At 40.3% G+C, this 15,009-nt stretch overlaps 1 protein-coding gene across 9 annotated transcripts in view; it reads right to left on the bottom strand.

The window, feature by feature from the left end:
• The window catches only part of BDP1 (B double prime 1, subunit of RNA polymerase III transcription initiation factor IIIB), a 114,484-nt gene that overhangs the window by 36,371 nt on the left and 63,104 nt on the right, over positions 1-15,009 (bottom strand). For 8 of the 9 annotated variants that reach the window (XR_002522584.2, XR_002522585.2, XM_021939436.2 and 5 more), the window contains 4 exons: positions 14,658-14,788; positions 6,284-6,485; positions 5,814-6,007; positions 4,419-4,803 (listed from right to left, as the gene is read on the bottom strand). Coding sequence is in view for 7 of the 9 variants with exons in the window: in XM_021939436.2 (XP_021795128.2) it covers positions 4,419-4,803; positions 5,814-6,007; positions 6,284-6,485; positions 14,658-14,788 (912 nt within the window). In the remaining 2 variants the exon portion in view is untranslated. The remainder of the gene's footprint in view (positions 1-4,418; positions 4,804-5,813; positions 6,008-6,283; positions 6,486-14,657; positions 14,789-15,009) is intronic. The other variant, XM_021939438.2, reaches the window with a different exon arrangement.

Here is a 15,009-nt window from a genome sequence, read left to right as displayed (position 1 = left end):
TTGTAATTCACATAACATACAATTCACCCACTTAAGGTGTATAATTCAACGTATTTTGGGATATTCACAGATATGTGCAATCATTACCACATTCAAATGTGGAACATTTTCATCACTTCAAAAATAAACCTTATACCCACTAGCTATCTCTCCCTTAACCTACCTCTCTTCCCTATCTCCCAATCCCTAAGCCACTACTAATCTACTTTCTGTCTCTGTGGATTTCCTTATTTTGGACATTTCATATGAATGGAATCACATAATATGTGACACTTTGTAACTAGTTTCTTTCCCTTGGCAGAAGGTTCCCAAAATTCACCCATGTTGTAACACATATCAACACTTTATGTCCCTTTAGGGCAGAAAAATGTTCCATTGTGTTTCAATGCTTTTGTCTCCTCCTGTTGTTCAGGCTACAATGCAGTGGCATGATTGTAGCTCACTGTAACCTCAAACTCCTGGGCTCCAGCAATCCTCCCCACTCAGCCTTCTGAGTAGCTGGGATTATAAATATGCACCAACACACCTCGCTAATTTATTGATTGAATGCAGACACAGGGTCTTGTTATGTTGTATAGGCTGGTCTTGAACTCCTGGCCTCAACTGATCCTCCCATCTCAGCCTGCCAAATCACTGGGATTACAGACGTGAGCCGCCAATGCCTGGCCTTTCAATGCTTTTTTTTTTTTTTTTTTTTTTTTTTGAGACAGAGTTTCGCTCTTTCGCCCAGGCTGGAGTACAGTGGTCCTATCTTGGCTCACCACAACCTTTGCCTTCTGGTTTCAAATGATTCTCCTGCCTCAGCCTCCCGAGTAGCTGGGATTACGGGAGCCCACCACCACGCCCAGCTAATTTTTGTATTTTTAGTAGAGATGGGGTTTCACCATGTTGGCCAGGCTGGTCTCGAACTCCTGGCCTCGTGATCTGCCCGCCTCAACCTCTCAAAGTGCTGGGATTACAGGCGTAAGCCACTGTGCCCAGCCTCAATGCTTTTTAAAGAAAATTTTTTCTAACATATATATTTTTTCTAACATATATATTTCCTTGTTTAGTAGGCTGGCCACAAGGAATAGAATTTAAGGAAAGCCTTGTTCAATTACTATGATTACTGCTATTTAAAAAGATAGCCTGTATTAATTCAGGGATACAGTCTGGAATCTAATTTTCAGAAATTAATTACTGATCATAGTTTCACTAGCAATTTGGCTTCACTTAAAGAAAGAAAAATGCAAAATAGATAGCTAAAAGAACTCTCATGCAGCATTAACCAGATGTCTTTCCACAAAATTACCCTTCCTTCTGCATTTTCTTGTTTCACATAATGCTCACATTCACTATCTTTACTTTGAATTGTAAGAAACAACCTCATTTTGCATCATTTAAATTAGCTTCAACCATTTTATTAGTTCATTTACTCTAAAACATTTACCAGTTTATTATTAACACTGAATAAAAGTAAATAAAAGTAGGTTTTGACTTCCCTTCATATATGACTTTACAGATTCAGATAATCTGTTAATTCTTAATGGAATTACATTAACATTTAAAGTTTACTTTAATTATCTTAAACATTACTTGAATTGTTTAATGTTTCTTATTGTTTCTTTTATTGTTGCCACTATCTTAGTTAACTCTGATTCATTTCAAATGACTCAGAAACTATCATGAATGCTTACCCAAAACTGACTCAGATAAGCTCCTCAGTAAGCCAAAGAAGTGACTGAAAATTGAGGCAGAACAGAAAACTCTGAAGTTACAAAGTTGGAATGGCAGACTAAGAGGCAAAAGTGTAACGAAGCTAAATACGTTCAATATGTTCCTCTAGTTCACAACCCTTAGGATGGTTACTATCAAAAGTTACAACATGGCTACTACCCGTGAGGATGTAGGCTGTTGATAGGGATGTAAAATAATATAACCCTGTGAAAAACAGTATAAAGGTTGCTTGAAAAGTTAAGTATAGAATTAACATACGATCCAGGCCGGGTGCAGTGGCTCACACCTGTAATCCCAGCACTTTGGGAGGCCCAGGTAGGTGGATCATTTGAGGTCAGGAGTTTGAGACCAGCCTGGCCAACACGGTGAAACCCCACCTCTACTAAAAATACAAAAAAATTAGCTGGATGTGGTGGCAGGCGCCTGTAATCCCAGCTACTTGGGAGGCTGAGGCAGGAGAATTGCTTGAACCTGGGAGATGGAGGTTACAGTGAGCCAAGATCGCACCACTGTACTCTACTCCAGTCTAAGTGACAGAGACTCCATCTCAAAAAAAAAAAAAAAAAAAGAATTTACATACAATCCAGCAATTCCACTTCTGGGTATATCCCCCAAAAAGTAAAAGCAGAGATTCAAAGAGGTATTTATACAACTATATTCATACCAGCATTATTTCTAACAGCCAAAAGGTGGAAGCAACCCAAGTGTCCATTGATAATAAAGGAATAAACAAAATGTGATACATGCACACAATGGAATATTATTCAACCTTGAAAATGAAGAACACTCTGACATAAGCTACAACATATATGAACTATGAAAACACTATGCTAAATGAAATAAAATGGTCACACAAAAAAGTACTGTATGATTCCATTTATACGAGGAGTCAAATTACAGAGCCAAGATGTAAAAAAGTGGTTGCCAAAAGGTTAGGGGGAGGAATGGAGAGTTATTGTTTAATGGGTATAGAATTTCAGTTTTAACAAAATAAAAAGAGTTTGCCAGGGGTGCAAGGCAGACCTGGGAGTGACCAGGCCAGACAGGACAGGGATAGGGCTCGAGGCACAGGTGTTGAGTGTTTGTATCTCGTATCTTGGTTTTTTGCCAGGCTAGGGGACAACCACTCATTGCAGGATGTCTTAATCATCTTAAAAAAGAACACAGTAGCTCATGCCTATGATCCCAGCACTTTGGAAGGCCAAGCTCAGGAGTTTGAGACCAGACTAGGCAATGTAGCAAAACCCCATCTCTAAATTAATTAATTTTAAAAAAGAGTTCTGTGGATGGATGGTAGTGATGGTAGCATGACAACATGTACATGTGAAAGTTCTTAATGCCACTGAACCATACACTTAAAAATGAGTAAGATGGCTGGTCACGGTGGCTCACGCCTGTAACCCCAGCAATTTGGGAGGCCAAGGCTGGTGGACTGCTTGAGTTGTTCAAGAGTTCAAGACCACCCTGGTCAACATGATAAAACCCTGTCTCAGGCCGGGCGTGGTGGCTCAAGCCTGTAATCCCAGCACTTTGGGAGGCCGAGACGGGCGGATCACGAGGTCAGGAGATCGAGACCATCCTGGCGAACATGGTGAAACCCTGTCTCTACTAAAAAATACAAAAAACTAGCCAGGTGAGGTGTCGGGCGCCTGTAGTCCCAGCTACTCGGGAGGCTGAGGCAGGAGAATGGCGTAAACCTGGGAGGCGGAGCTTGCAGTGAGCTGAGATCCGGCCACTGCACTCCAGCCTGGGTGACAGAGCGAGACTCCATCTCAAAAAAAAAAAAAAAAAAACCCTGTCTCTACCAAAAATACAAAAATTAGTCAGGCGTGGTGGTGCACACCTGTTAGTCCCAGCTACAGGAGGCTGAGGCAGGAGAACCACTTAAACCTGGGAGGTGGAGGTTGCAGTGAGCTGAGATCCCACCACTGCACTCCAGCCTGGGTGACAGAGTGAGATCCTGTCTCAAAAAAAAAAAAAACAGAGAGACAGAGATAGTAAATTTTAGGTTACATGTATTTTAGCACTTTTTAAATTTTTATTTTATTTTATTTTTTTTGAGATGGAGTCTCCCTCTGTCGCCCAGGCTGGAGTGCAGTGGCGCGATCTTGGCTCACTGCACTCTTCGCCTCCCAGGGTTCAAGTAATTCTCCTGTCTCAGCTTCCCCAGCAGCTGGGACTACAGGCACCTGTCACCATGCCTAGCTAATTTTTGTATTTTAGCAGAGACGGAGTTTCACCTTGGTCAGGCTGGTCTCAAACTCCTGACTTCAGGTGATCCATCCACCTTGGCCTCTCAAAGTGCTGGGATTACAGGCGTAAGCCACCACGCCTGGCCCAATTTTTTTTAAAAAAGAAAACAAGTAAGTCCCTTCTCGCTTCTCTATCAACCAGAAAACACCTGCCAAAATGTTTGAAAGATTAATCAGAAAGTAGACTAAGCAGCTTCTAGGTACAAGTGTAAGCAGATTTCTCTCATTGTTGTTATACTGACTCCCTTGCTGGGCCTGCGCCATAGGGTCTGAGCAATCACAAAAGGTTATACAAAGCCCCAAATTATATTTGGTAGAGATTATTTAGAGAAAGAACTCTTCAAATCCTAATAATCACTAAGAGAAGAAATAACGATCCCCTAAAAGAAACAAGAGGTAAAAACCAAGTAAGATAAAAGTACCAAGGATTAAAAAAAAAAAAAACCAAACCTCTTCCATTGTTTCCTCTATCTGAGCAGAAACAGGTTCAGGAGATCTGAGACCAACAGGTACAAATACTGGAGCTTTGTTTACTTCTTCAGGAGCAAGATGACAGCTTTCCTCTTCATAGTCAGACTCAAAATCATCAGCATCATCTTCTTCTTCCTGGGAAGCCCGAAGAGTCACCAGTATGGCCTTGGAAGCTCTAGGTTCCTTCTTAGAGGTCTTACCCCGAACTCGTTTTGATCCACGACCTCTGGTGACATTTGGTTTGATCTTTCTGTGACTTCTCCTTTCACCACGATTTCTCTCATACTCAGATGCAGAAGAGATAGTTGTTTTCCCATCCAGAGCAATTTTAGAGTAATTTGATTCTTTTAACAGTTGTGGACAGCTAGACGTTTAATCAAAACAACAAGGTCATATGCATGCAAGGATAATTTCAATGAAAACCAAACTTTTAGAGTGAAACTCCGGTTCCAGTCATTAAAATGAAAATGCCCACCACCCATTCTTTTAAAATCTTATGCTGTGAAAATAAAAAAGGAATTAACTACTAGTTTCTCATTCAGAGATAATTCTTAGTTATCTACCTACAAATTTTTCATAGTAAGTTTTTAATTCTGGGCCATTCTTTCCTGTAATAAGAAAGTGAAGATAAAATAAACACAAAACTGATGATTATTAGAAGAAAAAGGGATAAAAAACACAGAACCAGCTGGGAGCAGTAGCTCACCCCGGTAATCCCAGCACTTTGGGAGGATGAGGCAGGCAGATCACTTGAGGTCAAGAGTTCAAGACAAGCCTGGCCAACATGGTGAAACCCGATCTCTACTAAAAATACAAAAATTAGCTGGGCATGGTGGTGCACGCCTGCAATCTCAGCTACTCGGGAGGCTGAGGCAGGAGAATTACTTGTACCAGGGAGGTGGAGATTGCAGTGAGTCAAGATCACACAATTGTATTCCAGCCTGCACGAGAAGAATGAAATTGTCTCAAAAAAAAAAAACAAAAACAAAAAACAAAAAAACAAAACACACACACAGGACCAACAAATACAGAATATGAGATCAAAAGGTGGTATTAGTTTATCCTACTGGGTAAACAGATAGGTTAAAAGAAAAAGGAGGCAGCAGAAATCCATTAGAGCAGCGCTGGTTTCTAGAACTTAAGTTTCTTTCCATTTTCTTTGAAAACTATAGAAGTAGGGTATTCTTCATTTTGTTTGTGACTCCATTCAAATGAGCACCTTAATTACTTAGCTTAATTACTACTCTTTGGTCATGTTTCTACCCATGTCTAACAGACTCAACACCCAAAAATTTCGTTCCACCAGTAAGTTAAGGTAAAAGTTAAGTGATTTTTATTTCCTATTGTGAAACATTTTGTTAAATAAAATGTTACCTTGTTAGTTTATTGAGATATTGCTCTTCAACAACTGAAGATAGTGAATTATCTCCTACAGTTTCCTCTCCAACCCTTCTTGATGGTCCAGCTTCTTCTAATTCAGCATCTATTTTTGCCAAAGCAGACTCGTTGGAACCTACACAATCTTTTCTCGCTGAAACCTCCATAGATGTCAGAAGCTCAGCTTTTTCCTTAGATTTAAGAAGAAATAAAACAGTTATTACTACAGAAACAATCTCTATGTTAATTTGGTTTGTTAGTTTGGCCTAAATCTCCAAGTTTACACATATATTACAAGCAATTGGTTGCTCATCTTTTGTAACACTAGAAAGTCACTTTTCATGAAAATGGTTACAGTATGGAAGGAAGTCAAAACTATATTTTACTCATGCTCTTCATGATCTTGACAAAATAGACCTCACTGAGAAATTCTTTTTTTTTTTTTTTTTTTTTTTGCCCAAACTTACTTTTAGAAGGAGCTGGGTGTTGGAAGCTCCTTTCTGCAGCAAATGATCTTCTGGCTTGCCTTCCTTGCTCTGATCTGTTGTGCCTTTTTCTAAAATTGGTTCCTCTTTCTTACTGTGTGCTCTTCCCAAATTTGGCTTAGCCTTTTGGAATTTCCTTCTTGTCATTTGTGCTGAACTAGGAACATACAGTTTATTTTCATGTCTAGAATGAAGTATGAATCATATTGAAGAACAAAAATCAGAATTTCTTGTTGATATAACAGCTGTTACATCAAACAATTTTGGATACAAATCAATTCTATGTTCAAAGGATTACATATAAATTGGCAACAAAATCAAGCAAGTAAAATGAAACCACACATTGCTGATATGAAAGGAAAAACTTACAAAGCTTTTGTAGCTTCCATTTTCTATATAGCCTGAAGAAGTTTTACAATAATATTAATCTTTTTAAACTTTCATTTATTTATTCTATTATGTGATTTCATCTACTTTAATTTTCAGAGAAATCACAAGATCAGAAAAAAAAAATGCAAGTAGCTGAAGATGGATTTCATGATGGCACTTTAAACAAATGCCTTCAATTGGACCCCCAAAGCATGAACAAATATATGACAGTTATAACCAGCTTGATCCTTCTAGTTCTAAAGTAGGCTTGAAGGGTAGAGTCTATTCTCCTACCACATGCCTGAAATCTCACTAAAAAGGGTTTTCTGACAACCAATGTCATAAGCTTCTCAATATAATCCATTTGTATCTGCCAAATCAGAAAAAGACAATGTTTTAGCATTCAAGAGAGTAGCCACAGCTCCCAAGGTAACCTGAATAGCTATCTAATGGTTTCCTGGAAAATATTTTACCCACTGGCAAGGATCTGAATTAGGAAGCTTAAAAACTAATATAGGCCAGGTGCAGTGGCTCACGCCTGTAATCCCAGCACTTTGGGAGGCCAATGTGAGCGGATCACCTGAGGTCGGGAGTTTAAGATCAGACTGGCCAGCACGAAGAAACCTCATTTCTACCAAAAAAACCAAAATTAGTTGGGCATTGTGGTGCATGCCTGAAGTCCCAGCTACTCAGGAGGCTGAGGCAGGAGAATCACTTGAATCTGGGAGGTGCAGGGTGCAGTGAGGCGGAGGTTGCGGTGAGCTGAAGTTGCACCATTGCACTCCAGCCTGGGCAACAAGAGCGAAACTCTGTCTAAAAAAAAAAAAAACACTAATATAAACCTGGATATTTATAAAGAATAACTGGATATATAAGTACGTATCATGAGTTCTCTGAAAGATCTGCATTAAAAACTAATCTTTTGGCCGGGCACGGTGGCTCAAGCCTGTAATCCCAGCACTTTGGGAGGCCGAGACGGGCGGATCACGAGGTCAGGAGATCGAGACCATCCTGGCGAACACGGTGAAACCCCGTCTTTACTAAAAAATACAAAAAAACTAGCCGGGCGAGGTGGCGGGCGCTGTAGTCCCAGCTACTCGGGAGGCTGAGGCAGGAGAATGGCGTAAACCCAGGAGGCGGAGCTTGCAGTGAGCCGAGATCCAGCCACTGCACTCCAGCCTGGGCGACAGAGCCAGACTCCATCTCAAAAAAAAAAACAAAAAAAAACTAATCTTTTTTTTTTTTTTTTTTTGAGACGGAGTTTCGCTCTTGTCACCCAGGCTGAAGTGCAATGGTGCCATCTCAGCTCACCCCAACCTCCACCTCCAGGTTCAAGCGATTCTCCTACCTCAGCCTCCCGAGTAGCTGGGATTACAGGCATGCGCCACTATGACTGGTCAATTTTTCTATTTTTAGTAGAGATGGGGTTTCACCATGTTGGCCAGACTGGTCTCAAACTCCCAAACTCAGGTGATCCACCTGCCTCAGCCTCCCAAAGTGCTGGGATTACAGGCGTGAGCCACCACGCCTGGCCTAAAAACTAATCTTAAGCAATATTCCTATATAAAAATTACCTAGGAGTAGTTACCACATTTCCAAATGTACTAACCCTCCTACATTCTTCTGGCAGTAAACAACACGGAGGTTCACAGGAAATTCTAACAAGGTTACAATGCTGGCTAACGTAGACTAATTATATGGGAAAACAAATCATATTTAAGTATAAGCTATTTACAATCAAATGTGATTCTGCAGAGGTATTTAAGAATAAAATATAAATAAGCCCAATGTGCTACTGAAGTCAAAAGGGACAACAAAACGCCAAATTGGCTGGGTGTGGTGGCTCAAACCTGTAATCCCAGCACTTTGGGAGGCCAAGGCAGGTGGCTCACTTGAGGTCAGGAGTTCAAGACCAGCCTGGCCAACATGGTAAAACACAATCTCTACTGAAAATACAAAAATTAGCTGGGTGTGGTGGCAGGCGCCTGTAATCCCAGCTACTCAGGAGGCTGAGGCACGAGTATTGCTTGAACCTGGGAGATGGAGGTTGCAGCGAGCCAAGATCATGCCAGTGAACTTCAGCCTGGCGACAAGAGCATAACTCTGTCTCAAAAACACAAAACAAAACAAAAAAACAACCTACAAGATGCTGAATCTAAGAATAAACTAACTGTAAAACTATACAGAGAGAGGCCAGGCGCACTAGTTCATGCCTATAATACCAGCCCTTTGGTAAACTGAGGCAGATGGATTATTTGAGGTCAGGAGTTCAAGACCAGCCTAGCCACATGGTGAGACCCCTTCTCTACTAAAAATACAAAAATTAGCCAGGCATGGTTGCAGGTACCTACAATCCCAGCTACTCAAGAGGCTGAGGCAGGAGAATCACTTGAACCCAGAAGACGGAGATTGTAGTGAGCCAAGATCACGCAATGCACTCCAGCCTGGGCAAAAGAGCAAGACTCCATCTCAAACAAACAAACAAAAACTATACAGAGATAGTTACTTTCAATTACTGTATGGCTAACAGCTGAAATATACTTCACGAACTAGAAAAGGTTAAAAAAAAGTGGGGGACAACGGGCATGACAGGTTTCCATACAGGAATTTTTGTTTTTGTTTTTGTTTTTTTGAGATGGAGTCTCGCTCTGTCGCCCAGGCTGGAGTGCAGTGGCGCAATCTCAGCTTACTGCAAGCCCCGCCTCCCAGGTTCATGCCATTCTCCTACCTCAGCCTTCCGAGCAGCTGGGACTACAGGCACCCGCCACCACACCCGGCTAATTTTTTGTATTTTTAGTAGAGACAGGGTTTCACTGTGTTAGCCAGGATGGTCTTGATCTCCTGACCTCGTGATCCACCCACCTCGGCCTCCCAAAGTGCTGGGATTACAGACGTGAGCCACCACTCCTGGCCCCATACAGGAAGTTTTAAAGTCAGATCTCTCTCATCAAGAAATACAAAGGCTAAGCATAAAATAATCTGAAACACAGAAAGTTTGTTTCAAGAAACACTGCCTATGTAACTGCAGAATCTGCTAGTCTGAAAGTTATAAATCTTGAAAACTAAACTGCTTGGCCAGGCACAGCAACTCATGCCTGTAATCCCAGCATTCTGGGAGGCCAAAGCAGGATGATCACTTGAGCCCAGGAGTTCAAGACCAGCCTGGGTGACATGGTGAAACCCTGTCTCCACAAGAAATAAAAAAAAAGCCAGGTGTGGCGGTACACACCTGCAGTCCCAGCTACTTGGGAGGCTGAGGCAAGAGAATCACTTGAGTCTGGGAGATTGAGGCTATAGTGAGCCATGACTGTGCTACTGCACTCCAGCCTGGGCGACAGAACAAGACTCTGTCTCAAAAAAAAAAAAAAAAGCTAAACTGCCAATATTACTTTGTGTAAGTCACTTAAGCACTCTAGATCTATTTAGTCAATTATAAATGAAAGCATTAGGGAAGGTTGCCCTCAAGGTCACTAGTGTTTTAAAGGCTCACTTGGAGTAAAAATCAAAATTCTTGCAATTGCCCTATATAATCTATCCATCTCTATCCTCAGCCTTTACCTCTCATACATCTACTATTCTTCCTCTTTTGCACTCTGTCCTACGTTGGCCTCTTTGCTGTTCCCCAAGCATGCCAGCATACTCTCCTCTTGCCTTAGTGCTTTGAATTGTTTCCTCTTCCCCAGGACATCCCCTAGACTCAACATACTCCTTTACTTCTTTCTTTTGTTCTTAAAGGTGCACAGCACCCCACTTGGCTAATTTTTGTATTTTTTTTGTAGAGACAAGGTTTTGCCATGTTGGCCAGGCTGGTCTCGAACTCCTGAGCTCAACTGATCTGCCCATCTCGGCCTCCCTAAATGCTAGGATTACAGGCATGAGCCACCACAGCTGGCCCTTCACTTCTTTTCAATGCATCCTTTTTATTTTTAGAGTGACTTTTGCTCTTGTCACCCAGGCTGCAGTGCAATGGCACGATCTCGGCTCACTGCAACCTCCGCCTCCTGGGTTCAAGTGATTCTCCTGCCTCAGCCTCCCAAGTAGCTGGGATTACAGACAGGCATACACCACCACGCCTGGCTAATTTTGTATTTTTAGTAGAGATGGGGTTTCTCTATGTTGGTCAGGCTGGTCTCAAACTCCCAACCTCAGGTGATCCACCCGCCTCAGCCTCCCAAAGTGCTGGGATTACAGACGTAAGTCACCGCACCCGGCCTTCAATGCACCCTTTCAGTGATGCTTTCTCTGGTCACTGCTGATTAAAAATTGAATCCCCAATCACAATACCCCCTACTCAAAACTTTATTTTTCTCTACTTATTTATCACTTATTTATTCAACTTATTTCTCTTGTTTATATAATCTGTTTCTCAATTAGAATATGAACTCCACAGTAACAGCATTTTTTTCTTTGTTCATTCGTATATCATCAGCACTTAGAACAACGCCTGGCACACAGCAGACACTAAAACGTTTGTGGAATAAATGAGTATGTAAGGTTATTTTCAGTGGTAAAATTCTAATTTTTTTTTTTTTTTTTTTTTTTTGAGATGGTGTGTCGCTCTGTCGCCCAGGCTGGAGTGCAGGGGCACGATCTCGGCTCACTGCAAGCTCCTCCTCCCGGGTTCACGCCATTCTCCTGCCTCAGCCTCCGGAGTAGCTCAGACCACCGGCACACGCCGTCACTCTCGGCTAATTTTCTGTATTTTTAGTAGAGACGGGGTTTCACCGTGTTAGCCAGTATGGTCTCGATCTCCTGACCCTGTGATCTGCCCGCCTCAGCCTCCCAAAGTGGTGGGATTACAGGCATAAGCCACTGCACCCGGCCAAAATTCTATAATTCTTTAAGATCAAAAAGGGATTATACATAGAAAATAATCCCATAGTTAGTAATTAGGAGAAGTGAATGATGTAAACAAATTCATTTGTAATGTTTCCTAGACATTATCAGAGTTAAATTGCTCTGGGATCAATCATAAACCTAATCCAATATTGCATTTGTAATATAAGTGTAATGAATTTTAGTAAAAAAAATTTCAATAAAATATCCAGTTTTAAAAACTGAAAAAATGGCTTAGTAAGGGAACCTAAAATTAATGTGAAATAAAAATTGGCCTTAATCTTAAAAGCAATATGGAAAGACTTTTCAATGCACAGCACAGGAAACAATCAACAAAGTGAAGAGACAACCTACAGAATGGGAGAAAAAAATTCCCAACTATCCATCTCACAAAAGTTAATGACCAGAATATATAAGGAACGAAAACAACTCAATAGCAAAAAACAAATAATCTGATTAAAGAATACGCAAAAGATCTAAACAGACAGTTCTCAAAGACATACAAATGGCCAACAGGTGTCTGACAAAATGTTCAACATCATTAATCACCAGGGAAACACAAATCAAAACGGCACTGAGATATCATCTCACTGCAGTTAAAATGGCTACTATTAAAAAGACAAAAAATTACAAATACTGGTCAGGATGTGGAGAAAGGGGAAAACTCATATGCTGTTCATGGGAATATAAAGTAGGAATGCCATTATGGAAAAAAGTATGAAAGTTCCTCAAAAAACTAAAAATAGAACTACCATTTGATTGAGCCATCCTACTGCCAGGTATATGTCCAAAAGAAAGGAAATCAGTGTATCAAAGAGATATCTGAACTCTCATGTTTACTGCAGTGGTATTCACAATAGCCAACACATAGTATCAACCTAAGTGTCCAGCAACAAATAAATTTAAAAAAGTGAGAAAGGGTGGTATATATATATACAATGGAATATTATTTAACCATAAAAAAGAATGAAATCCTGTCATTCACAGCAACACAGATGGAACTAGAGGTCATTATGTTAGGTGAAATAAGCCAGGCACAGAAAGACAAATATTGCATATTCTCACTCATATGTAGCAGCTTAAAAAGTGGATCTCATGGAGGTAGGGATTAGAATGGTGCTCACCAGAGACTAGGAAGGAAAGAGGGAAGGGAGTAATGAGAAGCTGATTAGTGTGTACAAAAACACAGTTAGATAGAAGGAATAAGTTCTGGTATTCAACAGCACAGTAGGAAAATTATAGTTAACAATCACTTATTGTATTATTTCAAAATAGCTAGAAAATTATGTTGCCAATATAAAGATAAATGTATGCGGTGATGGATATCCCAGTTACTCTGATTGATAATTATATACTGTGTATAATGTATCAAAATATTACATGTAGTCCAAAAATACGTATAACTGTTATACATCCAAAAAAAAAAAAAAATGTAAGGCTTTTTAAGACAAAAAGCGGGGGGAGGGGGTGGGGGCTGTAATATTGGAAAGAAAAGTAATCCAGACTGGGCACAGTGGCTCATGCCTGTAATCCCAGCACTTTGGGAGGCTGAGGTGGATGGATCACCTGAGGTCAGGAGTTCCAGACCAGGCTGGCCAACATGGTGAATCCCTGTCTCTACTAAAAATACAAAAATTAGTAGGGTGTGGTGGTAGGTGCCTGTAATCCCAACTACTCGGGAGGCTGAAGCACAAGAATTGCTTGAATCTAGGAGGCCAAGGTTGCAATGAGCCACAATCCAGCCACTGCCCTCTGAGACTCTGTCTCCAAAAAAAAAAGTAATCCATACTAAAATAAAAACTTCACATTAGAAACTTGTCTAAATGAAAGCAAACTGCTTCAAGCATCTAAAATTAACAGAGGTCGGGCATGGTGCTCACTGTGCAATCCCAAGATTTTGGGAGGCCGAGACAGGCGGATCACTTGAGCTCAGGAGTTCAGGACCAGCCTGGGCAACATGCTGAAACCCCATCTCTACAAAAATATACAAAAATAATAGCCAGGCATGATGGTGTGCACCTGTGGTCCCAGCTACTTGTGGCTGAGGTGGGAGGATCACTTGAGCCCAGGAAGTTGAGGCTGCAGTGAGCTGTGACGGCACCACTGCACTCCATCCTGGGCGACACAGTGAGATACCTTGTCTCAAAAAGTAAATATAATAAAAGAAAATATAAATCAATAGCACCTGTTTCGACAGATGACCTAACATGCCCCAATTCTAGCTTCACCCAACTAGAGAGGGTAAAAAAAGGATACAATAACATCTCCTCTGCATTTCCCAGAAAGCCAAAGTCACTCTACCTAATTAAAGGAAGCTGAATATTTAAAGTATATTCTTAAGTGCTGAAAACATCCTGGAGGAAAATTAATAAATACTTCACTAAAACATGTTCTAGTCACAAAGACGGTAAATTAGATGGACCAAGAACTATACACAGAAAGGAAAGGCGTTTTTACTGAAGAACACATCTTGCTTTAATATCAATAATAATAAGGCAGATAGCAAGTAATAAATAAAAGTGGTAATGTTAAAACTTCTTCATCCCACTAGCTCATCTCATGTAAAAGATATCATTCTTACCATTTGGCTTTGATACAGTTACCTCTAAATATAGCATACAGTAAGTACTTTATAGCACTACCTATTAATGAACTTTAGTCACTAGGTTATAAACATCTTTTATTTTGTATTTGTTATTTTTATAGAGACGAGGTCTCACTATGTTGCCCAGGCTGGTCTTGAACTCCTGGACTCAAGCGATTCTCTCGTCTTGGTTTCCCAAAGTGCTAGGATTACAGGCGTGAACCACTGCGCCTGGCCTGAATTTCTAAAAAAGATACAAAGAACTTAAGAATCTTTGACTACTATTAAAAGTTTAGTTTCAGTACCAAGAAGTAGGATGCTTGTCAAACTTTTCAGAGAAATTACATATACTTAAGAGAATATCATATACTTAAGAGAATATCAGCCATGCAATTCATACAGTATTCGAGAAGCAGATTTAAAAGACTCTAGTATCAAAAGTATTTATTACTTCATCCTTTTAACATTTTCAGGATGTGAAGTTATTAATATACAAAGTCAACTATGCAAAAATATAACCTTTATCTTTGAAAAGTCTTATGTTTTTCTCATTAAAAGCAAACTCACCTGATTTTTTCATCTGTTTTGTTAATATGAAGGTTTTCTACAAGAATCACCTGACTTTGATTTTCACACATTCTGTGTTCTGAAACTGTGGAGGAGGGAACTTCAATATCAGTTTCAATTTGAGGATTTGACTGAAAAGACAAAATCATATTAGTATGTTATTTTTATAGCAGAATATACCTCTTAAAATATTTCCATCATTAAGAAAGATATTTGGTTTTCTAAAATCCCTTTTCTTTTTTAAATTTTTATTTATTTATTTCAAGATAGTCTCATCATACTGCCCAGGCTGGTCTCAAACTCCTAGGCTCAAGTGATCCTCCTTCCTCGGCCTCCTGAGTAACTGGGATTA

The sequence above is a fragment of the Papio anubis genome, chromosome 5 (assembly GCF_008728515.1).
Source record: "Papio anubis isolate 15944 chromosome 5, Panubis1.0, whole genome shotgun sequence".
Classification (NCBI taxonomy): Eukaryota; Metazoa; Chordata; class Mammalia; order Primates; family Cercopithecidae; genus Papio; species Papio anubis.
The sequence above is the reverse complement of the archived record's forward strand: the minus strand, read 5'-3'. Positions and strand labels throughout refer to the sequence as shown.